General features: G+C 37.1%; 2 protein-coding genes and 1 long non-coding RNA gene across 5 annotated transcripts; 1 reads left to right on the top strand and 2 right to left on the bottom strand.

Moving 5' to 3' along the window:
* Positions 1-21: 21 nt before the first annotated feature.
* LOC135162167 (uncharacterized) lies at positions 22-22291 on the top strand. 2 transcript variants are annotated; one of them, XR_010298909.1, is made up of 9 exons: positions 22-150; positions 881-1014; positions 2252-2381; positions 3750-3923; positions 11526-11726; positions 11877-11976; positions 21124-21201; positions 21511-21773; positions 21845-22291. XR_010298909.1 is itself a non-coding variant. In XM_064120356.1 (8 exons), exons 5-8 carry the CDS (start codon positions 11705-11707, stop codon positions 21704-21706), a joined length of 396 nt encoding a protein of 131 aa, XP_063976426.1. In that variant the 5' UTR covers positions 22-150; positions 881-1014; positions 2252-2381; positions 3750-3923; positions 11526-11704; the 3' UTR covers positions 21707-22290. The 2 variants fall into 2 exon arrangements, 1 of the variants encoding a protein (XP_063976426.1); XM_064120356.1 differs by having other exon boundaries at positions 21511-22290.
* LOC135162166 (vitamin K-dependent protein C-like) lies at positions 18977-20447 on the bottom strand. The gene is made up of 4 exons (XM_064120355.1): positions 20271-20447; positions 19936-20208; positions 19502-19750; positions 18977-19206 (listed from the first exon to the last, which is right to left on the bottom strand). Exons 2-4 carry the CDS (start codon positions 20029-20031, stop codon positions 19072-19074), a joined length of 480 nt encoding a protein of 159 aa, XP_063976425.1. The 5' UTR covers positions 20032-20208; positions 20271-20447; the 3' UTR covers positions 18977-19071.
* A 1255-nt stretch (positions 22292-23546) lies between the features above and the next one.
* Positions 23547-26428, bottom strand: LOC135162171 (uncharacterized). Of its 2 annotated transcripts, none has more exons than XR_010298912.1 (4): positions 26131-26428; positions 25721-26068; positions 25299-25547; positions 23547-24952 (listed from the first exon to the last, which is right to left on the bottom strand). It is a non-coding gene; the product is annotated as an uncharacterized LOC135162171 (long non-coding RNA). The 2 variants fall into 2 exon arrangements; XR_010298913.1 differs by having other exon boundaries at positions 25721-25997.
* Positions 26429-26995: the final 567 nt, after the last annotated feature.

Raw genomic sequence — 26995 nt, 5'->3', positions numbered from 1 at the left:
TGCCGCCAGTGGTTAGCGGTGGGACATCGGTGAACGTCGGCCACGCTCGGTCGGGACACTGGTATCACTAGGTGATGATCATTTCGCTGCAGGTACGGGCAGGTTGGCGATGAGAATTGAGAGAAATCAGAGCTATTTCGGCGAATTCAGGTATTTTCTTAGGGGGGTTTTGAGGGATTGGGGGTAAGGGGAGATGCCGTCCATTTTGTTTTTTTTGGCGTCATCAAACGCTAACTTGGTAGCTATTACGCATATCCAAGTCCTCTGCTCTCTGTGGCTCTATTAAATCATTTGGACGCTACATTTCCGGACATTGTGCTGTGAAATTGTTATTAAAATTATCAGGTCAGTCGGAATATTGAATAGAAAGGCTAGTTTGGGAGAAACATTCGTGAGATAATAATAATATTCCGGTTTATGAAAATTTGAAGCATTTTTTTCATTTTATGAAAAATTTAGAGGGTTGGGATTCGTGTCAGCCATTAGCCATGGTGGGTTTGTTGTTTTGTTTTGGATTTATTTTTCATCATCACACTCGATGATTCACAAGAGTTTGGGGTACACAAGTTTACTGGCGGATCGAAAGCCAATTTTCGGGGAAAATCATTCAAGGTTATCAAAGTATCGTTACAGGTGGGTGTTGAATACACCTTAAATCTCCCTATTTCCAATAGTTTCTTTCACATTGATTTTTCGTCAATTATTAACAGAAAATGCATCAATTTTCATAATGGCAATTTTGTAATTATTCTAATAATTTTTTTGAAATCAGTAGCTTCGATTTTTCCACTTCAAAGTAGTTTTTTTAAGCTGTAAAAGAAATCGGTTGAACAGGAAAATAAATGTAAATGTACGTTCAAATGATATTTTTCTTTTTCAGCTACAAAAAAAGCATTTGCCGGGAGAAAAAAATCTGTAAAACAGTTGCAGACAATTAAATTATTTAGTAGTTACCAAAAATTGCTGACCTGAAGAATCAAGTAGCTGCTTTTGAGGAACACGTACTTCTACACGGTACGTAATTTTAGAAGCAACATGATATCCCGAAAGTGTTATTTCAAATGACAAAACTTTGGAAATTGAAAATCTTTTTTTAAATTTCTGTAGCCAAAAACTAATATTACTAAAAAATTCGAATTCCATTAAAAAACCTCAAAGTTCAATTTTTAAGAACTTTGCGATTATTTGAATTATATTTTTCAACAATAGAAAAAAATGTCGCTCACTCTTCTGTGCATATTCAATTTCAGAGCTCAATGTCATTTGATATGATACTCATAACCATGAAGTTGAATGTGTTTAAAAGCCCAAGGGCTGTCCATGGTACATAACTGTAAATTAACAATGTGCACTCTGCTGCCTTGTTGACTCCATTGACGTTAATGAAGAAACTTTAAAATTGAGTATCAAGAGCACTCGTAAGGGATAAAGTACTCCGATAATTAAACGTTATTTTGCAGTTAAATGTAAATTTAACCGCAAAAATATTTATAACCCAAAATCTGAGTACTTTAAATTCAACACCACTAGTATAATTAAGTTTTTTCCATTTTCAAGTAAATAATTATATAAATGGACAAGTGAATAGATACATTAATAAATTAATGAATGTCAATGCTTCCATAAATTTTGACATCCATCAGTCAATATAAGTCATCTTCTTATCAAGCCTGAAGTATGCGTCTTGGTAGTTACTAGTCACCCTCGGGATTGCCCCCATCCCTTTCCATCATCTTCATCGTTGCCCCCCCTGGCATAGCAATTTCAGGAATTTCCATCGTCCGAATATTTTTTTCCCGATCCCCACCTCTCACTCCTGCTAGACAGACAATATACATCAAGTTCTGTCAGCTGTGCTGCATCAAGGCACATATTCACGAATTGCTCGGCCGTAGAATATTTTTAATCCCCGACACGATGTACACTCTATCTCTCTCTCTCTCTCCCCCTCTTCCATCATTCTTATGCTGCACCAAGGAAGATTGATGGCTGAGCGAGGTACACTGATCCTCAGCAAATATTACCGTGAAATTCACTGGTGCTTGTTACGCTATGAAATTCACGAGAGAATTGCTATTAGAAAATTCTTGGGATTTCCCGTACTTTACTTATTACGAGATTGATGGTGGAGGTGGGCTATTAGGTGTATCAAGTTTATCATGAGATTGTAGATGCGAGATCGTAATTTATCCTTTAAAAAATTTGTGCAATAAAAATTTCTTTTGTAATAGAAATAATTATCATTTTGCAGGTGAGTGATTTCTCGATTGAGGCCTGAGTGGATCCAATAGTACGATGGAATGCACGGAGAGTGAGAATCGTAGCACCGAAGGAGTCAACTTCTCGACTGAGTCAAGTTACTGACGAATTTATTACCGAAGGTAATGTTTTGGACCTGTAATTCTTGAACCTGATTCTGAGATGGACCAGAATCACTTTCAAGCATGAGAATTATGTTGAATTATAAAATTATGATTTGGGATTGTGGCGATTTATTCCAACTAAAAAACTCTGAAATTGGGAAGATGTGGAAAATAATGAAGGGGTTATTGTTATGGTCATGTAGTGTAATAGTTAAATCGTTCAGCGTAAGTGTAAAGTTTGGAACTGGACTTGGGCTGATTGAAAATACTTCCCAAATTAATATTGTTTCGGTTAAAACTATCAATTTTTGCCTTAAATAATTTTTCTCTCAGTGGCGGTCTGTCTTTTTCATTTTTTATCCGGCTTATTCCCTTGTTATTAAAGATTGAAAGAGGTGATAGATCAGACGAATTTATTTATCATTCTATTTTGGTTGTAATAGTGATAATGTAAAATTTAGGATCTCGTATAATGGAGAATGGACTCCAAGTATTGAACTGACAACAAGTATGAGTTCACGAACTAATTATTTGATCTATCCAGACGAATCAATAATTCGTAGCCTTTCAAGAGAAGTTTTACAGTCGTCATTTCGACCAAAATATCCATAATTTCGTTTCGACCATTATTGTCTGCTGTAGTGAAACATTGAAAATCGAATAACTGGGCCAACGAAATGATATCGCTCATATCGAAATTTTTATTGTTCATTTTTTCATAAATTACCTCAGGTACATCCACATCAACAATTCCAGCCCCCAATGCAACAAATTTCTCACAATGAAGTTACTGGAAAAATTTGATTTGGTGTGTGACACAATAGTAATTCTCCGGGGAAATTGCGTCTCTATTTCCCGGAAATTTATGCGACAATGGTGTGTGTTAAACGAATTACGCCTGCGATTGCGATAGACCAATATTTGACTGGCTATTAGATCAAGCGAGAAATTTAGGCAATACTGAATGGAAAAGGAATTTTATTTACTTTTATTTACTTCATTGCTCCTTTCAGTCAAAACCTATGGTAATCCTTTATATAAGAGCACTCCCGACTTTTCGTAAATTTCATCCAAATTTCCGTTTTTTCCTGTTCGTTATTTTTTGCATAAAAAAAATTTTATTTCTGAAGACCTTAAAAAATACAACGTAGCGAAATTGTCTTTAGCGTCTAAGTACAAAAAGGTTTGGAATATTCTTTTTCCGTATCTCCGTAAGAATTTCAACTCCAGAAGGATATTATTTTTGTTTACGGCTAGACTATTATATCAGAAACGTCAGATCCTCTCGTATTTTTCTACGAACTACACGGAGATATGTCACTCCCTGCAATTTCCCTTTTTTTTATATACGTATATATGAAAAAAGAAAAATATTATTATCCACAGCACTTGTGAGAGCGTCTGGCCGATCCATCTCTCTTCTTCAAACAAACCGAGATCCCTCGGTGTCGTGCGTTTGAGGCGCACAGTGGGCTCTGGACGTGGCGCTCTCGGTTGGATGAAAAGAACTAGGAGCGAGGGATGTACCAGTGGCTTACGAAAACGTCTGCCGACGAGCGGGTGAGTTGATTCACCCCAGAGTATACCTTACCTTTTTTGTTTGCCGTTTGTCAACCCTTGTTTACACCCGATCCCACCCCTCATACCCAACCCCTCATTCCATATACATTTGCTTGTCTATCAGTTGCATTTTCAACATTTCTTATAGAAAATGAAAAAATAGGAAAAATTTCGCAGACTAATATTTTCGTCCGAGTTCTCGGCAATAACTGCATAACTTTAAAACTCCGTCGCAGGCTGTGACATGTGAGAATAAAAAAAATGGCAAAGAGGGTGAAATCGTTAATTTTCACGTTGATGAATTATTGGTACTTGACTTCTATTCCGACATTTGCTCCAATAAGAGATGGATGGTTCAATTTCAGTTTAATCTGGTTTAGGAGTTGGTAAAGTCGATTGGCAGACACACGTAAAATCAATGGAATCACAGTGAAATCATTACTCGAATTCACAAGGTAATCATTTGAAATCGTTGAAATCAACAAAATTACTGCATGATTGTGGTCTATGTCAAAATCTCTTGATTATTGGTACCCAAGTACAATCCTCAGAGAATTTGCAGTGTGATCCGGGTTCGATTCGAGGATTCGGTACTCGTTACATCCCTCGGGTTCATTCGGTCACTGCTATGATGCCTGCAGACAAACAAATACGCTATCAAACGAACTCCTTCACTTTATTGTTTTCTCTTTCGTCCAATGGGTAGAGAATTTTCATGGCATAAAGGCAGTCGTCTTATACTCGTTGAGTTTTCTTCTTTTCATGTATTCCAATTAATTCAATTATGGATTTCAGTTGGATGAAGTCAATGGAATCCTCGGGAGGTCATGAAATTGTTTATAATCATCCTTGAAATCAATGAAATGAGGGACTCCATGATTTTACTGGCATTAGTAAATATTTTTCAGTGGCCTTTAGTAATTCAGGTGAATATTTGCAACAAAGTGTCTGTCTCAAAATACAAAGCATCAATTCGTTATTTTCTATCGTTGCACTGACAACGTGACATTTCTTATTCTTCACTAGTGGAAAAAAATATGATCACATATCGAAGGATATGCTCACAGATGGGACAACGTATTGCAGTTCTCTGTAGAGACACATCACGTAGACAAAAATCAAATTGATCCTTGTACACGTGGCATTGACATCAGTACAAGGGACACACGTCATTTCCTCCGAGTTTTCTGATCTGGAAACTCAATTGGTAACAATAAGAGAGAATGAAAAATTTCCATCTTTATGAAATACCGTCCTCTCGAAATGAAAAATCGAGTGCATTTCCTTATTGACTTTCATAAGACGTACCATTCCATGCTTTCCATAATAAAAATGCATCTGTGTAAATTTTTTTTCTTCTTCTTGTGATGAGGTGAAAGAGAATAGAGAATAGCTAAGATTTTCTCGGTACTCGTCGGTAATTTTCTTTCTCTGAATTTCTGAGCATCGCCTTGAACCGACGAGTATGATTAATAAACGGATGACTAATATCCGTTTATTTACAATGCTGGAAAGCGGAAAATACGGGGGGAATAAAGGAGATGTTGGTAATGAGAATCGAAAAATGAAGTAGGGGAGGAAGGGGCACTGTGGACGTCAAAGAGATGGTGGATGAGCTTATCGTACGCTCGCATCACTCGGAATTCGTGAAAGAGTCCACGAGTCGACGGGTTCCAAATATCGTACCTTTGAAATTTCATGAGATTTGCGATTTGAGATTTATCTCCAAAATTACTTCTACATAATTGAACCTATTTCATTTTGGACCTTAACAGAAAAAAATTGTGTGAGCGATGGCTGAAAAATCATTCATCTCATAAATTTGATATTGCTGATAGTCTTTCTTTTAACGTGAAGGGCTTAATTCATCTATGGGAGGTATATCGAATAGTTCCGCCACGAGATCATTTTTAATTTAATTGCCTAATGGGGGATAGGGATAGGAGGACATAGGTTCAACTCTCAACATCTAGGCATCTTCAAATTTATTTGACAATCAATTTCTTTGAAATTTAGAACTGAAGTAGCTAATTGAATGGAAATTAAATTGATTGCGTTTTCACTCTGCCCTTAAAATTATATCAATTGCCGTACAGAGTGAAGTGCATTCTTCAAGACATCTCAAAGAGCCCTCGAATTAGTCGAAAATTATAGACAAACCTCAAAGACCTTAAAATTAAAGGACAAAAATGGTACATAAATTGAGTGAAGAAAATTCAACCAAGTGGATCGTCTCTTGGACGTTGGAAAACGAACGATTCTAAAGGGATTCTGTGTGTGTATCCAACGCCAGTGGGGTCTGTGGATGAGGGAGATAGGTCTGGTGGCGCCGGGACGACAGCCAGGCGGGCGCCAATTCGCAAACTGGGATTCGCCGTTGGTATGGCAATGTAGGATAAGTGACGGGGTAGAAAAGGAGAGAGAGAGAGAGAGGGTAGTCTGAGGCCATCCAGTGAGGGGATGAGTGGGGGGGGGGGTGAAATAGAAGAAATGACGCGGATGCTGCAGAGATGCGAAAATGCAATTGAGCTTGCATATAGTGGCTCACCTTCGTCAGAAAGTCGATGGAAAATTCTCTCCGGTCGAGCGTTAATTCCTGGGAAATGTGAGCACATAGTTGGAAGTATGTCAGACCCTTATTTTGTGGTCAAGTGGAAGATGTACGATGGTAGGGGGCGGTGTGATAAATTCTGCTTTACTTCATTTACCTGTCCACAGAAAAGAAATTTCATTTCGAGAATTTTACCTGTATTTCATGATTAATTTTAGATCGGTCGACACGTGGGGAACATGTCACAAACGCGTCGTTAGCTAGGAAAATTACCTTCACGTCTAATTTATAATCAGCACCAAAAAATGATTGCACTTTCAGACATAATATAATTAACATAAATAAACATCATCTCACTGCATCCACACTATTTTTGATAGTCACGCACCGCTATTATTAACGTATCAAAATTATTTGTCCAGGCGAGCGTAAAAAAATATTATTCCTCCATCTTTTGAGACCCCCGTTTACACTTCCCAACTTATCACGTCCTAAAAGTCCTTGGCATCCCCTTGTGTATACGTAGGTGTGTATGTTCCAGCATTGTGTTGGCAAGAAGGCGAGCATGGAACAATACGTCCGGAAGGACAAATCGATACTTCGACGACGACGTTCTCTGGTACAGTCAGAGAATGAGATAGCAGGCGAAAAGGGAGAGGGTTGGGGGGGGGGGCAGCGAGCCAAAAGGTGGGACATGTATTGAAGAAGTCGAGACTTATCTCAGATGCTGGGGTCGACTGGGCTAACTTGACAAAAAAAAAAGGCGAAAAAGAGGGCGTAAAGGCGTGGATAGAATCAGAGAGGAGGAAGGATTGCACCATTTTGGTAAAGGGACACCTCACCGAGGTGGAGAGAAAAACAACGAGTTTGGGATGAAAAAACGGAGTGTAGGATGACTGTATTTTTCAAGAGGGAAGGAAAACTCTTGTGAAATCGGGACAGTAATGCTTTTTACAGTGTTAAAGGGCTGGGGCATTGTTCTGGATGAAAATTTCACTCTCACTTTCTTTCTCGTTTCGGTGTCGAGTCTTAAGGTTTTTTGTGATTCAGGTAGAAAGCGTAATATTACGCCGGAAACAGGAAGTCTCATTCATGGCCATGGGCAAGTGTAATTGGTCTATTGTTTAGGTTTCCATTTAAATCTGTTGCATAGTTGATTAATGAAAAATTTCTTGGTCTGTTCTTCTCTTCTAGTTAGTTTGAACCTTGATGTCCATAATAGGGTTACCAGACTGATTATTTGAGTGTTTAGGTTTTGCACGAGCCGGGGTCCAATTGAGGTCTGATATGTGTACATAGTGCATATTGAAGTGACTTTTTCAATAGCACATTGATTGTTTATATTTCGTTGCTTGGTCAGCAATGATCCAGTTGCACTGACAAGTGTCACGCTGACCAAGCTATATGCCCACACATTCAGCAATACCACAATTGAACAGATATAGTGCGTAAGGGGAATAAATTTAACGTCAATAACAAACAGTGAAAATTTTCTGGGGAGCATGCAAAGCAAAATTATGGTATTAAGGGATATGGGAATTAATTCAGTAGTTTGAGAAAGCAAAAGGCGAAAAGCCATCTCTCACCAGTCCACTTAATTCATTGGTATGGGTTGTTTAGTTTACAACACTTCAACCAGAGTGTTTATGTGGATCTTGTTTAATCTAGACAGAATGAAGAAACGAATGAATGCGTCTTTATGCGATTCCATTTCTGAGTACTATTGCATTGAAAAGTAAAGCCTCTGGGGATCAATTTTAGAATCTATTCTTGCAATGAATAAGAGCCCAAAACATTGAACTCCTGATTTTTATAATTATTTGATGCCTTTGAAATAGAATATGAAATCGAAATGAATTTTCAAGAGGATGAGGTTCAGTCCTTGACTCATTTGGCATGAAATATATCATATTAAAAAGGAGCTTTTGCTGAATAGAATTCGGATGAATTTTTTTTCCGCATATTTTTTTGCGGATTGAAGTTGAAAAAAAAATCAGTTACATTGTGCTCCATCTGTGTATCACCTTCCCAACGAAATTCCTACTGTATGGGGTATCACATTATACAAAAGAATACTAATCCTCTCCGGACACTCTCGAAAATAGTTGAAAGAGTGGCAGGAGCTCTGGATGACAATACTGAGTACGGAATCAATATTGTTTAATCGGATCTAAAATCCGAGTGAAGGGCCTAGTGGGCTGCTCGACGGAGAAATCAGTACAATTCCGAGCCCTGTGGCATTGGACATATGGATCAAAACTCCGTTGTCTTTCTCCCTTACTCTTACAGTCGGACGCGCCAGATGGAATCCTGGTGGAGCGGTTACACAAACGCAAAAGTTCTCCAGTTGCTCCGCTTGGCCATTGTGTGCGCTTGAACCTAATCCGATTACACGGCCCATTGAAGTCCGAAGTGCGATATTTTTTAAAATGGAAACTGTAACCCCTATTTTGTGCAGAGCTGAGTTACATCATGCGGACGACTACATGTTAATGGGGTTGTTAAGGTGAAGCTTGCTAATACATAATTGTCATGTTTTTGTGGCGAAAGAAAAGAGGAGTTTCATCGACGAATCAGAAAAAACCCCTTTTATTCACTGTGCTCTTATTTGGGAATTTTAACCGGTGATACTATGGCGCCAAATATTTTGGTCGGTAATTTTTTATTTATTTATTGTTTTAAATCAAAACAACGAAAGCAATGCGGAAAAAATATCTGGAATCAAATTCTCTCATGGATATTACTTTTATTCAGAATACCATTCATGACTTCACCATAAATTCCATGAAAAAAATCATCGGTAATTGCACTGAAACATGAAAATTAACTGCACCGTAAAACTTCAGTGAAAAATCGATAGTCCAATGTATACACATGATGTGTATATTCAGAGCATGATGAGCGTATCTGTACAGTGCTCAAACACTGGCTCCACACCGAAAAGGGTGGGAGAGACGAGTCTAGATAGGGCGACAGATAATCTCACGGGAAGCTCGTTACCACCCCTTCCGCATCTACATCTCTCTCCCTATCACTATCTCTTTCTCGTTCCGTCAACCAGCCTCATTCTCAGGTTGAAACTTTCTCTTTCACTCTCTGGTGTACATACAATACCCATTTTACTGTCTATATGCAGAATTATAAACCCTACCACAGTCGGCACACCCTCGGAATTTGTATTACGGATCTCAAAGGAATTATCGTGCTTCCGGGGTCCGGGATAAAGGGCAAGGGGTGAAAGGGGAGAGGGAGTACTGCGTTTATGTTCGCCTCAATTTGACGTTCAGGATGACGAACGTATTGAGAGGATTGTGGATTTTTTTCCACTCATGAGGGGGAAAGTATTCATTAATTTTGGATGAGTGATTTTTTTATCCTTTCCCCTTAAAACTGATTGGATTAATTAATGGTGAAATATTTTTTTGGACTTAATTAAAAATGTGATTAGTGAAAAAAATTAATGCATATTATGGCTTAAGGTAACGAGATTGAATGAGGGAGTTTTTATCATTGCAGCTAGCATGTGGCTATCAGTTCATGTTTTTTTTTTCGATCACAATTTTTCCCTTTGAATAAAGTGGAATGCAATAGTTCATATATTTGCCAGAATGATCTAAAAAAATTTATAAAACCATCATACTCCCTTGAACGTTTCCAATTACGTTCCCATCTGGCAGCACACGAAAAATCACCACAATTTCAATTAATATAATGGATGCCCATTGCCCTCGGAATTATTAAAGAAAACACGTTCGTCAATTTGATAATTTAATATTTTTTTATCTTTAAATTGCGTAACATTATTATTATATTCAGCCCCTCTGGAACATTACCCATTAATTTTCCGGTCACTTTAACACGAAAACAAAAAATATTCAAAATCAACTGTGTGTGGAAAAACAAACATCACGAGTTATTCACCTCGATTTTTTTTATTCATATCTTCTTCTCCCTTTTTCGTTTATACTCCCACGGGGAGTTTCGCGATATTTTTACTTTACACGGCGGTGCAAAATTCTGTACAGTAGCGAAACACAGAATTTTTTCTACTTTATGTCGATGATTTTTTGTTCCATTTCCATTGTATATTTTTTTATCAAAGAGTTTAGGGAGTTCTGACTGTCAAGGATAATGGAAAGGGGTGGTAGGGGTCCAGGCGGTGAAGGGTATGTAAACTTTTTTTTATACCCAAGACGAATGGGCGATAGGTTCTTGAGTTATATTCAGCATCGACAGCCCCTAACACTCAACGCCATTATTTTACGAGGAATCGAACGTATAAATGTATATCTTATAGTGGTGAATAGATACTGCATCCATTTGTATATTAAAATTTAATTCAATTCATTTGCTCGCGCCAAGAGATTAAATGGATTTTCGGAATACGGCGAGACTCAAGTGGTTAGAGGGTTCTTCTTGTATTTCCAACCCCTCGGTAAAACGTCGATTTTCGAGTGAATCATTTAATTGTTTGGGTTTTGTAATTTCGAGGGTTATAATTTCGGTGATGAGTGCAGTTTTAATTAATTGTGTGAAGAGTGCGCGGTGTTTTTATGAGATGAGGGATGAGCTAGGAAATTCCGTACAAATTATTCTCGGAATACTGGCAGATGGAAGGGATTTACAACCGAATTTCCATAGAATGTCGTTCGTGGAGAACTCAATTTCCAACAAAAAATGGGTGCGGAACAATTTTCAAATGAATTTCCTGTATTGCACTGCTGTTCCATCTGTCTTTAATATTTTCAGAATAATTCGTGAATACTTTCCAGATTTATGTACTTTCTGCATTCTTTCAAAGTTAGATTTTTCTTCTGTGAAATAGTTAATCTCCTTCTTCAGTTTATTTCTCCCTGATGGAGCTTTATTCATTTCTTAATCAAAATCAGGAGCTTCCTATAAAAAGATACTAGAATAAGAATCAGATGTTTTTTCTTTAAAATGTTTGTGAGAAGTTGGGTAATCCCGTAATTTATTCGTATTTTAACTTTATATAGTTTTTTTCTGATTTTCTACTTTTGCTAAAAAACTTCTTTGCACTCTGTTGGCAGGAAGTAAATGGCTCGGCGCTGGCTTGGTACCAACGACAATCTGGGTTAACACCGGGAAATCGTGTCCTGTCATGAGAGAAAGAGTGGACCAACCACCGAGAATCGATTTGGATCCATGAATGTGACTCTACTTGCCCTAAAAAATTGTCGCCATTTTCTGGCAATCATCCGTGGCTTTCATGATGTGTTATCAGCTGAATGGTAAGGAGCAATGCTAACTGTTAAATGCTTAATGAGTGACACTGTAATTAACACAATTTTTGTTTACAAAATCACATTTTTTTAGTCAAAAATATTTCATTCCATACATATACAAATTGACGAGAATAAGGAAATGAAAAACTATTTCAGGATTGTCCGCAGCTCTGAGGGTTCATTCAACTCCAGGGCCAACATACCGAAACCTACCGCTGTTCAATGGGCAACAACGGCGATGGAGCGTCGGCTGGGGGTGAGTCTAATAAAAAAGATTTTTTATACATCTATATACCCCCTGAATTGTCCATTAAAAAATTCTCAAAAGGGAGCGAAATATCAATATGTGAATATTATTCGTTCCACCATCGCCCCTGAGTTCTCACGGAGAATCTTTAATTAGAAACCGCCCTTTACATGTAAAATTTGTTTGTGCAATTGTTGTTGAAAAAGTTGAAGTTCCCTTTTAGGGAAAACTGCTTTGAAACCATCGCCTAAACGTTCCACATCACTCGAATAAATCCAAAAATTGAATGGGAAATCCCCTTCCCTTCTCTGCAATTAGCAAACATTTTTACCTACCGCTACAAATCGAATAAAAAACATCGATGTTGGTAACACTTTTCGCAAGATATAAATCAAGGTCATAAGGCCCTTAACTCCACCCCGAAATTAGTCTGAAAAAGGATAAGTGCAACAAGGCTATTTATTATCCAGTACGGGCGATGTGCGGCACTCGATGTACCGTGATAATTCGTTGTGTGCAGCAGTATGGTCCGGCCATTGTTCGAAATGTCCGACTACGAATGAGAAAATGTGAGGGGATATTAAAAAAAAAAATTAACGAAAAAAGTACTCAGAGCAAAACAGCGGAGGTTGAGTGGAGGAAGACTCGCAAAAGGGTAAATTTGACAGATGCAGAACGGGGAATATCAATCGATGTGAAATGTGGATGGGGGCGGTTTAGGGAGGGGTTTGTGCATCAAACGAATCGACGGAGATATTAGCAAACGCGGTATGTAATTTTCGGTGAAAATTATAGAGGGATGTCATTGATATCGAGATAGGCATAGGCAGATTTATATTACAGATCCTGAGTGACTGAAAAGGGATATTGTTGTACCGAAAATAATTATATTCTGCATTTTATTAAAAATGATTGAAACATTAAAGCGAAACAATTCATGCTGAAGCTAGTTTGCAAAGTAATTGAATATATGAATTCCTTTAATGGGCTTCAATAATGAGAGAATGATGCAATTTGGAGAACAATGCACTTCACACCATGCGAATGGTATGATTAATTCATCAACGATGTGGATCGGTGCTGTAAATGGGGAGTTTTCGGGATTAAAATTAAATCCGATAATAGACGACGTGAAATTTTGATAAAAATTATTTATTTGTATGAGTCGTCGTTGGAAAAGTGCCTGGGGTGTAACTGGGAGACCCGGGTTTCTCTCTAAATTTTCATTCTATTTGGATAACTTTTTTAATTAGTCATTCAATCAATTTTCATACACAATGAATTGTGTTGAAAACTAGCTTGAAATATCGTTCACAATATTTATTGCCTGAATGAATTACTAGGATAGAATGTAATATTTGTCTGGGGTATTGAGCACATTCTGCTCTGAAAATTCATTCTATGAGAACAATTTCGCCCGTCGTTTCCGTTGAAAATTTCGTATCAAAAATATAACCACCAAAATCCATTATTCTAAATGAAAAAGACACTCTAAAAATTCGATCTACCCGCATTGTTCCCCTCAATTTCGAATTATTTATCTCCCCTTTTTATTTATTTTTTCTTTGTAAATGTGATACCTCTGTAAATGCTATATTTCGTTTTTTTGTGAACGTACATATCTCATGCGAATAAATTTCTCGGCAATAAAATTTGCTGGATAGGCCCGTGCACTACGTCATTTGCCTCTCCTTTTTCATCACGCCACTATCTCTGTCTATGTCTGTTTTTCACCCCTCCGGACAAAACCGATCAGCAATATTTCACACTTTACGCTTATTGGCCGACGATATTCAGAGTCATAGGAGGGACCAGGGGGTGGAACACGTTTATATGTTATGTGTACGTTTGTTGCTGTGAAAAGACTCGTGTGATGATGGCAGTGGTGATTTCCGAGCTGTGAACACCAGTGAATTCTTCCATTCCAAGTGTCACAGAAAAAAAAGGATAATTTTCAATCATCAATTGTGGTTATTTAATTAATAAAATTAAATGTATTTGGGGGGCGTGTGCATACGGGATGGGAGCTCGAGTGGAATCTATGGTTCCTTGCAACTAAAAGCACCCCCTTAACAAAAACAGCGGTATTTCGATTCTAAATAATTAATTGTGAAAAATTCCAGTCCTGGTGTGATAATATTCCTGTAGATTACTGTGCAATTTAGACAGTAATATAACAGGAAAAAATTCATTTCCAACACTGGAATTTTTCAGAAAAATTTGTTTATTTTTATCGCAGTACATCAACACTGCTAGCGATGAAACACTCATTATTTTACAAACTAGCAAATTAGGATTTCTGAAACGTCACTCTAGTGTTTGAAGGATACTTCTTTCTATCTTTTCATCCATGATAAACTGTTTCATCATCTCTCACTGAACAAAATATTTGAAATTGAAAACATAAAAAAAACCACTCCAATAAATTTGACATATTCGAATATGAAACCATGAAAATCGTCATATTCACGGGTACAAAAGTTTTTGTGATAATTTTTTGCTCTACTCGCAGGCAAAAAATCACCGTACACCGAGGGATTCGTACATCCTCGTATTTTATTGTTAATAATTGCCACATCCCACGAATGCCTACAGGGCAGTGTATAACTGTGAGTTGAATATGACAAGCTCGAGTCCATGGTCCATAAAACATAGCATTAGTTCGTTGGAAAGAGTCTTCTCTATTTTTTTTTCGTGTCTCTGTGGAGTGGTCGTTGGATTCCGCCCCCCCCCCACTCTAATTTACAACCCGTCAGGGCTACGTGCACCCCTATCACTCAAGTACTCATATCGTGGAAAATATGCATAATTCATGGGTGGGGAAAAAAGGAGAGTATTGGATCCAGATCTATGGATTGGCAATACGTGAACTCTTTGGAAAATTCCACTGACACACATTCATTATCTCCACTTATTCTGTGCTGTTTGATGGAGCGAAAAAGCAAAAACCGTAGAAATAGCACCTCTATTTGGCTCGTGTTATTGTATTGTCATTTCGCTATTTCAATATTAAACTCATTGGGACCATAATTCAGAGGACGTCTGAGCTGATTTGCCTAGTTTTTGAAATTCCTCGAAATAAAATTTTCGATTTCAAGTGGCATGAAGATAAGGACTTGTCAATCAATTTAAATTTATTCTTTTGCAATGATATATGTAGGCAATTTCGTAATTTCGTCCACTTTAAATCACATTCTGTTTCACTTTTTTCGAAATTCAAAAGTGTATTTCCCACCATTTTCCGGTTCTCCGCAATTTTTTAGAGGAAGATACCACAGAAATTTCTAATTCTATTCGACTTTTCCACGAAATTCTGAATTTTCAAGGCCAAAAAGTCCAGATAATTTTGTAACGGTGTTCGCTTCCTTCACTCTCATGTCAAATAACTCGAATAATTGTCAATTAACCGCCAAACATTTTCCCCTGGGTCGTCTAACCGACCCCTGGCTGTCTCTAGTGAAGCTATAATATCGGAAAACCTCGGCTTTTATTTATTTATCGATCATTCTCCCTCCTCGCTGAGTAAAGTTGCAAACTATCGTGTCACACGGTCCTGAATATAACTTGAACGTGCGTCTCTGTCCACCCGCCGTCCCGGCGCCAGAGTTGTTAGGGTCAACGAATTTCCCACCACTCGAAGTGTCCACGTTTCCGCTGCATCCCATGGTAGAGCTGTGGTAAATGTAAGAATACGTCACTAAGACGGTTCGATATCTAGTTCCTCGAGTTCATCCTCACGCACTCGTTCATCCCTCCTCTATTCACCTCCAGCTCCATTTACCAAGTTACCAACACGAAGGCACGAAGGTACCTTGTTCGCAAACAACGTCAACAGAAGTTCCGTCTCGTTTTAATGGGGCTTCATCCTTATCGATAAGAATGGCGATGAACCGTGCGCTTGTTGGGAGATGGGGGATGAAGCGAGCTCGTGGTGTGATAATTGCTTCCCTCGTCTTTGTCTTTGTTTGTCAGGTTGTACAGACATTCGAGTCGTATGGAAAGATTAATTCCCACAGCTGAGAGATATTCAATTCACTGGAATCATTGAAATGTGTAATTTTAGGTGTTTGATTGTTCAATTCGTAATTAAATTTTTAGGGGATGTTTTTTTAGCGGGAGGTGAATGAACTTTTGTGATGGTAATTTAGCTGTTCATGTTGGTACTCGAGGGGAATATTTGGTTGAGACAGGGGCTAGGGAATTTATTCGGAGTGGATGAGTGAAAATGACAATGAGTTTTTGTTCATTTGTTGATATTTTTCATAGTCATGAAAAAATTGTCAGCTCAACAGATAATATTTTCTTATTTAACGGAATAATGTCTCAAAAGTATAAACTTTGCTGCCACTTTTACCATCGAATTAATAACTTTCAATTTTTCGAGAGAAATAGCCAGAAATTAATCGCCGAAAAGTCTCCCTTATCCGTATCCAAACCCCTTTATACCCCGTTATTTATAACTCTCATGTTTGGATACATCAAACCTTGAAATAGTGATTTGTATACCCAAGTTAATTGGGTCTACGATATCAAACGAGGGACAGGGGAGTAACTGCATTGAAAGCGAGTTATATACAAAGGGAAACACACGGGAGGTGTTGCCCGCGGGTGCTCGAACGGGAAAGGTGAAGGTCCGCTGAGTATTCCAAGCCTGGACTGGGCCCTCAACTTTTCTCCCCCTCTGTCCCCCCCTGAATGCGTAAATCGAGCGCGTAATTCAGGCAAAAGTGAGACAGCAGGATGCAGGGCCTCCACACACCCACACACACACACACACGGCGAATATAATTCGACGCATCAATCTGTGGTCGAGGGTGCGGTACCCCACTTCCCCCTGTCGCTTTTTACCTCGATCGAGGGCTATGGCTCTTCCACTTGAAAATTAACGAGGTGGCTGGGGCGAAACCGGAAGCGATAGGCATCAGATAAGATTACCATTTGGTTATTTTAATTTTTACGAAAATATATCGAGACAATTAAGGATGTAGCGAAGATTTATCGCAGAGTGTTTTTTTTTTCGAGGATCAATCATAATCGCTAGGCTTTAATAATTACATAGACAATTAAACAGATCGTCCTTACCATTTCAGTGCATTGAGAATTAATTATTGAAGAAATATTGATTGGTTTTAATGCAAACAATTTATTTGTCGATATTTTTATTATTCTGATCGTAGATAGATCAGTCTGTGACGGAAAGGCCGCAGGGTGTGTTATTTTTACGAATCACTACGAATTGGCCGGTCGGTAAAATTGGAAAAAAGTTGACTTTTCCAATTAAACATCTGGAAAACTGAACACGACAAAAAAATTATCTAATTTTATTTTTCGTTTGACGAATATTGTTCTAGTGAAAATGAATAAGACGATCCATTAAGACGATCCATATGCTCTGTTAATGGTGTTATTGCCTTCGTAATAGAGATTATGTCAGTGTAACTCCTTCGATTAAAACCCAGCAACCAGAAACAAGCATTATACCCAGTAGAAAATCCCGAGTGACTTGAACTGTTCGAACACCATGCTGGGATGTACGTATAGTAGTAGAGTGCCACATTAGGCAGACGGATATACACAGGGGAGATCGTACCGGGGGGAAGGGAGAGGTCACTCCGCAAGTTGCATTGGACTCTATATTTCTACGGTGAGAATGATATGGCACATGCATGAGCAAGCTCTACAGCATGTGTCATAAACACTGTACTAACACGCGAACTTCTAGACGTCAGAGAAAGAGAATTGAATTATCAGATAAATTGAGTGAGAAATTACGAATAGTCTTTTTTTTATAAGTGACGTTCCTATACATATTAGTAAAATGACTGCTTTTTTGCCTCCGAATGAAATTCAAGGAGTTTTTGCATTGAAATATTTAGAATTTCAGGCTAAAAAATTAATTACATTTAGTCAATTAGAATTTAGAACATATGTACTTCTATTAATGAAATTGGTTTTGTCGTCAGGATCAGTAGAAAATTTCACGGTGAAAGTTTGTTGTCTCGATGAGGGAGTTCGATAATTTAATTTTTCAAATAATCTGTAATTTCAATTTTTGAAACCACTGTATCTGGCATATTTCTAATTCCTTCTAGATTTCTATCCTAATGGACAATCCATTAAGATAAAAAAATTGAATATTCAATGAAAATGCTAATGCTCTGTAATTAATTATTCGCCCGAAAATGATTGTTGACGCATTCATATTATCAATGCGTGACCATTAATAGAAAAATAAAACACTCAATAGAGATAATAATCGCGTCACCCTCCGACTCACCCCAAAGATTTATTCCACCGATGATATTTCACCTTCAATTAACAATAACGTCTTTCTCAACCATTTCCCTTCCCCTTCATCATACCTCCAGTAAACAGTTCACAAGGCACGGCGGCACGCAAAACCCAATTAATCGTAATAAGATCGATGCTTCTAACGAGGAAGTGAAATGGTATTCGTGAACTGAGGAGGCACGCACACAAAATATTCCCCGGGGACGTTTGCCTGCTGCATGCAACAGAGGGTCTTTTGTCGAACCGTTAGAATTCGGTGCATTCATTATTTTGCTTGTTAAATCCTGGCTAAAGTCAGGAATTGGGTTATGAGAAAAAACAGGGAGACGAGAGGTGGATATTTATTTATCAAATTTATCACTCTGAGGAGACAGAATAATTCAATAGCCAAGCGGTCAATCGGTTGTACAATGTTTTTTTCACGTCCACGTGAAAGTTTTTTTTTTTTTTTTAAATTTCGTCTCAATTTTGATGAGTGAAATTATAATTGTTTATTACACCGATCCGGATTCCAGGTCTGATAAGAGACGAAAAGTCGATTGTTCCAAGTTGAAACGTAGCAATACAACATCGGTTTGAATCAAGCCAAAGTATTGATTTGAATCAAACTAAACATTTGAGTTGAATCAAGTGAAAAAAATCAACCTGAATCAGACACAAAAATTTATCTGAATTAAATTCAAAAATTAACTTCGATGAAACCGAATGAATGGTTGATATGTTTCTTATGTAAAAACTCCCTTATTTATGTATTTAGTTATTCATTCTATACTCCAAGATTAACTATAATTCCCAGCAATTATAATGCCAGATTTACAGCTCTATAGCTGTTTTAATAAAATCAAGGTAACGGTAAACATTAATAAACGCGGCTACGTCATCTGCCCATTCACCGGATAGTACACCATATACAACATTGTTCAACACTAGGGGCCCTCCACTGTCTCCCTGAAATCATAAAAGTCAATTCCAGTTGAAAAACAAATATTCGCCAATTTTTAATCATCATATACACATTTTTGTTGATTTTTTATATACAAATGAGAAAGCTAACCGGCACGAAAAATAAAAACTTGAATTGAGTATAAAATATACTTGATTCACTCTTCTCATTGTCGTCGACTCTCATTAGATACAATATTATACGAATCTTGCTCTGATTGATATTTATTTCTGATACTTATAATTATAAATTTCCGTTTGCAATTTATGCTCGTAAATTTTCACAAACCCCACTTATTACCTGGTTTGGAGTTTGTATGCCGAGTATATCTACAGCGTTGAATAGGCGGTCATCAAATACATTATTCATGTAGTCAGAAGTATTGGGAGCCTTAATAGTAAAATCCATAAATCGTAAGAGAGGCTCCTTTATGTCATTCTGTGTGTAACCCCATCCGGCAAAATGTAACATTTGACAATACGGTAGAAAATCATTTTGAGGCAACTCAACTGGAACAATATTTTCTCCCAGAAGCAGAGGTGCGTCTAACTAGAAATTTTACAAAATTTTAATGAGATTTTCATCATCAAGGTACATCTCAAGTGATGAAGAAAATATGTTACGGTGGATGTTAAAATCAGTGTGTCTGTGGCATTGAAATTGGTCGATAGGTCGATTCCTTTCAACAGTAAATTAGATATTGATAGGATATGGTCACTCAGTGAATCACTTACTTTGAGAACTGCGATGTCATCCTTTATAAACGGCCTTCGTAAATATTGCGCGATAGCACAGAAATGCTCCTTGAGGTCCCACTTTTGTTTGCTCATAGGCGTATAATTTGGATGCACAACTATTGTTTCAACCCCGCGCAGTACCGCCAGTGAGAATGTGTGCCGCACCTATTACTGCACCTCCACAAGCAAAGGTGCCTTTGTCGAAAATAGCTACCATATATTTAAAAAGACTTTCGCTAGCTCTTATTCCATAGTTTATCGCATTTATATCTGTAGATTAGGTTTATCATCAAATTCCAAACATCATTGTATCTGCACCTCTATTTACTCACCCTGAATACTTCCAATTGATATTAAAGAAACCCCAATCCAGAGTGCTGAAGACATGCTGTCAGTAGCGAAAGAACAATGTATTTTTCCTTCTTATGAATAAGCAAATAAATCGGAAAACTCAGTGAAGAAATACTAAACGTCCAGGAGCGCAAAAGGCATGTTTTAAATTCTTTAAATTCGATATAAAGATTGTAGCGGACGTAAGTCTATCAAAATCGATGGACATTCTTTCATGGCCGTTAATTCCTAGGACGATTTTAGACACGTTAGGTGTTGAAAATACGATTTGTCCCTCGTCGATTAGAAAAATATGTTCGCCGAGTGAATCACTCCACCAATACATTATAATTGTTTGGTGCAGGTTGTAATTAAGTTTTACCGATGGTTCCATTACCTTTTGCCTTGCGTTTACACACCAGGTGAAAAAAAAATCGATAGTAATATTCCAGCATTTTCAGGATAATTGACTTCCACTGACAAATGCAAATCCATAAAATCCAATCAGCAAAACTTTTCAACCAGATTCACTACCATAAACCCTCAAAAAATTGAGGTTCAAAAGTGGGGCCTGAATTGAAGCTCCCTTTTTGTGCAATACAATTTCGTTCTCTCTGAATTTTTTGATGTGAAACATCTATAGGCGCACCCCTAAACTGAATCGTTGGCCTGGCGATACTTGCCGTGGCGAGCATTCGCCAGGCTATACTAAGGTATGCCTATCTATATTCTGTGTAGTAGAGTGTACGGTGTGGCTTCTCACTCAGTTCGACGTTGTTGTTTACTACGGTACACATAACCTGCGTTTTATTTAATTTTTCATTTTAATTTTTGACAATAAAATATGTGTGACAGTGATAACTCAGAAGATCAAAGTGATCAACCTTGTGCAAAGAAAGTGAAACTACACTATGGTATACTACCAAGTCATCAGTAAGTAGATCGTATTTTTCAAGTCTCCATAAATGTAATTATTATATTTTTATATTTAATTAATTATATTCATATTAATCATATTAATAATTTATATAAATTATATTAATATTATCTTCAATTAAGGATTCTTTTATTATTCATGAAGGAATTAATATAGAAAAATTTATTAATAAAATTTATACTTGCAAATCTTTAGTCATATATTGCAATAATTAACTAAGATTTGAGTTCATGAGTATATTGAAGCCACACTTAAATTTTTTTTTTTTTGTGTATTTCAATATCATATTGTTTTAAATATTTCAGTTCCCAACAATCATCAGAAGGATCACAAAATATTATTATTAAAACTGGACGTCACCCTGATCAGTTAAACACAAGGCATACTATCAATGTTGTGTCAGACTTTATTAATCGAATAGTACCAGACTATTTTAAACTATTGCATCTATTGGAAATGTGTGTTCTTCACATGTTAAACTACAAGACGGAAGTGAATTAATTATGATTGTAATATACATTTCACCTAATAACAAAATGGATCATCTCATTTCATTTTTACATGAAAGGTTATTTCCTTATAGTCAAACAGGTTCAATAATTCTTAAAGCGAATAAACATAAACTACCATTATTTTTAGCTGCATATTTCAGTGTAAATTTTGCAAGAGCTGAATCAATGCCATTAATGACATTTCTTCAAAAAGAATTTCAATGGCAAATCAATAACGATCCAAACGAATCTACTACCAAATATGGAACCACAATAGATGCTGTATTTGTGAGATATCTTGATGGTGTTTCATCCAATACTTTTGTAACGTACTTTAGTTATCATCGATCAATCGTCACAGTAATACCGGCAGAGGAAAAATCGAATATAACTATTATTGAAGCCACAGATGAAAATATTTAAATTGTGGCAACTTGATACTAATATCGAATTTTTATATCATGTAAATAAATGTTTATTAAATAAAGTTACCATTTACTGTAAGAATCTCGTAATACTTCATTTTTTCATTAGGCTATATTTAATTCCTGTAATAATATTATCTTTTATGCATATTACTTGTACACACACGATGTTTCACATCTGCCAGGCGTCCCATGACGGCTCATTTTTTTATCGTTGTAGGTACTCAAACATGCAATGAATTAAAAATATTTTTCGTGAAAAAAACATAGAATTGTATTGATTGAAGTGGTTCATGTAAAAAAATTACTCACCGTAGTGGTCATATTGCCTGTCATTTTCAATATCCATATTTTTGCACGTGGATATTCTCATTGAGAACGTCAGAATTTCACTGATTCAAATAATTCAGAGGTAAATTTTTATCATTCATTCCATTTCTATTCATTTATGGATTTGTCTTTCATGAAGATTAACTCGTTAGTTCTACATACCCAACATATTCACGTCTGTATTTGTTTGAAGCTACTGTACCAGCTTGCACCCAGAAACAAAGCCAACGATTCAGCCCCTCAATAAACTCAAAATAATTATTTTCAGCTTACATTCAATATGAATTCACTATTTTCCCTTTCAGCTTTTGTTAGATTCAATGCAATTTCCCTCGCACATCAATTCCACCGTATTCCACTTTATCCACTTGTGCAATCCCATCTAAAGGTTGATTTAATTTTCACTCCCTCCGAGTATTCTCCCACTTTCCTTTGATTTTCGAGTATGTTTCTAAGGGAATACAATTGTAAATCGAATTTAAACGTTTCCTGGGCTCATTTTGTTGTCCCTGAATACCCCATGAGGGCTCCCACAAGGTTAGGTTAGAAATTTCAAAAAAAATGCATGAATTCTGTCTCATGGGTCACATCGTATATCGAGCAAGGTATATTATCCAGGAAAACGGGTCTTCCCATATCGTTCTGCTTTTCCAACGATGTATTTTATTCGGTCGCCCACATGCAGACCTTCTCACCCCTTGGTGAATCTCATGTATATTCCATTTGTAGTCACACGCACCCCATAAAACGAAAACAAGCACTTCACCAACACATATTCACTGGTGCAATATAACGTGATGTGTTCTGGGGCTTCTCACCCTTCGCCCATATTTTTGAATTCCATAACGAGGTGGACAATTTGACGGTAGTTTTGTCGTTTCATGATATATTCACGATACGATGTCCAAACATGGAACGATGATGGTAGGGCATTAACGTAGATGGGCCTTAAATTTGTTATATCATACGGGGCAACGATAGTAGTGTATTGCAGTTTTGTAACGTCCATCTACAAAAAGATTCAAATGGACGTCGATTTGCTTCGGATTTTCCGTCGTTTTTCGAATTTATTCAAGCGAAATTACTTGAACGGCACCGATCCGGATTTCAAGTCTGATATGAGACCAAAAGTCAATTGTTTTAAATCGAAACGTTGTAATACAATAGTGGTTTGAATCAAGCCGAGGTGTTGACTTGAATCAAACTGAAAATTCGAGTTCAATCAAGTAAAACAATCAACGTGAATGAGACCGAAAAATTTACCTATTAAGTTGAAAGATCAACTACGATCACACCGATTTTTTTAAATATTAATAATATGAGTACGACACAGGATAAATGGCTGACACTGGTCTATATGTGTCTCATGTAGAAACTACGTTTATTTATTTATTCATTTTATTTCCCATTATTAAGTATAATTCACTGCAGTTATAATGCCAGAATGACATCAGCATAACAGCTTTGATAAAATCAAGAGCAGGGTAAACTTTCGTAAACAGGGTAAAGCCATTGCACCACCCACCGATCAGTACACCATATACCACATTCTTGAAAACTAGTGGTCCTCCACTGCCCAGGTAGGAATTGACGATGGAAACCGGGCTCATCAAGCCTTGAAACAAGGCTCACAAATGCTTACTCAGGCTTGGGATTCACACGTGGATAAGGCCTCATCCAGCCTTGCAAATGATAACCCGAATTCAGGCTGGGAACGCGAGGCCTGTTTCAAGCCTTGTGGAGAGGCCTGAACGAAGCATAGTAAAATCAAATTGCGATGGCTGGAATAAGGCCCAAATTAAGATTTATGAAGGCTCCACAGCCTTATTAACGAAGGTTCTGCCAGGCTCGTTCTAAGGCTGATCTAAGCCTGACCTTCGTTCACACATAGTGTCGTTTGACACATGTTGGCCCAATATTTATAATAGTGGACAGCTGCAAAATATGTGAAACAATTGCAAAGTCACTTGGAAGGAATTTTGGATCTATGACTGCTGTCATTTCCAAAGATAATTGACGGTAATGATATCAATGAGATGGAATTTATTTATTAGCAAAATTTACCATTGGAATTCAAGAGAGGGAAAATAAGTACATTATTTTATAGTTAAGAAGGTAATCCGAAATCAATCTCTTAATCGAGGAAATTTCACTCATATTTTGAGAATAAGGTACCTTGCATCGCTCATCCTTGTGGTAAATAATCCATAAGGGTTAATACTTATCAATATAAATAAAAAATAAATAACTAAAGAGCAGGGAAAAATGAGGATTGATTCAGCCTTTCTAAAGCCTTGATAATTTCAGACTGAAAGTTCAGAGCCCTAGCCAGGCTTGAAATGAGCCTCGAGAATTGGATCATCACTAGCCCTCGATTCAAGCCCGTTTCTGACGATGAGGTCAGGCCTGTTTCAGGCTTGTGATACGCAGGCTTGTCTAAGCAAGACATGTACAGGTCTGTTTCGATCGTCAGCCTTGGTTTTTCTTACCTGGGTGTCTCCCTATAATCATAAAAGTCAACTCTAGTTTACAAAAAAAATTTTCCAATTTTTAGTCATCATATATACAGTTTTGTTGAATTTCAAAATAGTAATAGGGAAGCGAGCCGGAACGAAAATGAAAAACTTGAATTAAGTATAAAGTATACTTCATTCATGCTTTCCATTCTCGTCGATTTTTTCGATTTGTTACAATGTTACTCCGTTTGATATTTATTTATGATTCTTGTACTTATAAATTTCCATTTGCAAGTTATGCTTTTCTGCAGGTTATTTCATATAAATCATTATGATTATAAAAATTGAATTGCCTGAGCTGTATTCAATTTTTGCCAACTCCACTTATTACCAGGTTTGTGCCTTGTATTCCCAACATGTCTGCGGCGTAGAACTGGTTGTTATGGAGTGGACATTCCAGGCCCTCATGGCAATGGGGATCCCGAATAGTAAAATCCATAAATTGTAAGTAAGGCCCGCTGCTGCCATCCTCTTTGTGACCCCATCCGGCGAATTCCAACATTTGACAATACGGTAGAAAATCAGCTTGAGGCAACTGTACTGGAACAATACTTTGTCCAAGAGGTAGGGGGGTATACAGCTAGAAATTTCAATCAATTATATTTTGATTTTTGCCATCAAGGTACATCTCAGATGATGAAGAAAGTATGTTAGAGTGGAACCTTAAAGGTAGTACCTGACATTGGTCGGTAGGATTATTTTTAAGAATAAATTAGATATTTATAGCATACGATCACTCATTGAAATACTTACTGTGAGGATTGCGATGTCATTCTTTATATTCACTCTTTTTAAAGATTTCGCAACGGCGCATCTTCGCAGATTATCGGGTTGTTGCGCCTTGGCCCTATAATATGGATGTACATGTACAGATATCTTTAACCGCACGCGTTACCACCAATGCCGATCGCAAATTGGGTCCTCCTGCTGATATCGCGAGATGTTCAGGTTGAGTACAAAATACGCAATGAGCTGCTGTGAGAATGTGTGTTGCATCTAGTACTGCACCTCCACAAATCAAGCCCATTTCCTTAAAAATAGCTGACATGTATTTAAAAAGAGTGTGGCCAGCCCTTACTCCATAGTTTATCGCATTTACATCTGTAGATTAGTTTTATCATCAAATTTCAAACATCATTGTACCTGCACTTCTATTTACTCACCATAAATATTTCCATTAATATTTTTTTATTTATTTTTTTTTTTAATTGATATTAACAAAACCCAAATCCACAGTGCTGAGGACATGCTGTTAGTGGCGAAAAAAAATGTATTTTCTCTTCGTTCGAATAAGCAAATGAATTGGCAAACTCAGTGAGGCAATACTAAACATTCACCGACGCGAATTACCTATAAAGATTCTATCGAACATAATTCTATAAAAATCGAAGGACATCCTTATCACAGTCATAAATTCCTGAGACGATTGTTCATACGATTAGAAAAATATGTTCACGGAATATAACACTCAATTTTTATGAAAAAAATTCTTTTCTCTTCGTATACTCTTTCGGTTTTTTACGATTTGTTTCCATCTCGCTTTCAAACTCCTCTACGGCAGTTGTCAAATGACAAGGGAGAACCTCATCCTGAGGGAAAAACCTGCCCAAATACAGTAGTATCTTTAACGAGACTATCATTCTACAGTGAAAGTGGCCTCAACCTTTAGATTTTAAATGTAATTCGATAAAAACGAATTTTTGTACGAGCCTTAATTTCCCTTCTCCTTTGTCATACCAGCAGTACACAATTCACAAGACCGGGAAACACAGAAAACCCAATTAATCGTAATAAGATTGATGTGTCTAACGAGAAAATGAAATGGTATTCGTGAACTGAGGAGGCACGCACTCCATGCAACAGAGGGTTTTTTTGTAGAATCGTTAGAATTCGGCAATTCGAATGCCTTCATTATTTTGGTTGTTAAGGGGTTACTCTCATGTGATCACTTCGAAAAATGGATTTTTTTTTCTATTTTGACAGTAAAACCTATTGAAAACATGCTGTGAAAAATTCAGACCGAAATTC

Source organism: Diachasmimorpha longicaudata, chromosome 5, assembly GCF_034640455.1.
Source record: "Diachasmimorpha longicaudata isolate KC_UGA_2023 chromosome 5, iyDiaLong2, whole genome shotgun sequence".
NCBI classification, from domain to species: Eukaryota; Metazoa; Arthropoda; class Insecta; order Hymenoptera; family Braconidae; genus Diachasmimorpha; species Diachasmimorpha longicaudata.
This window is presented reverse-complemented; position numbering and strand designations above follow the sequence as displayed.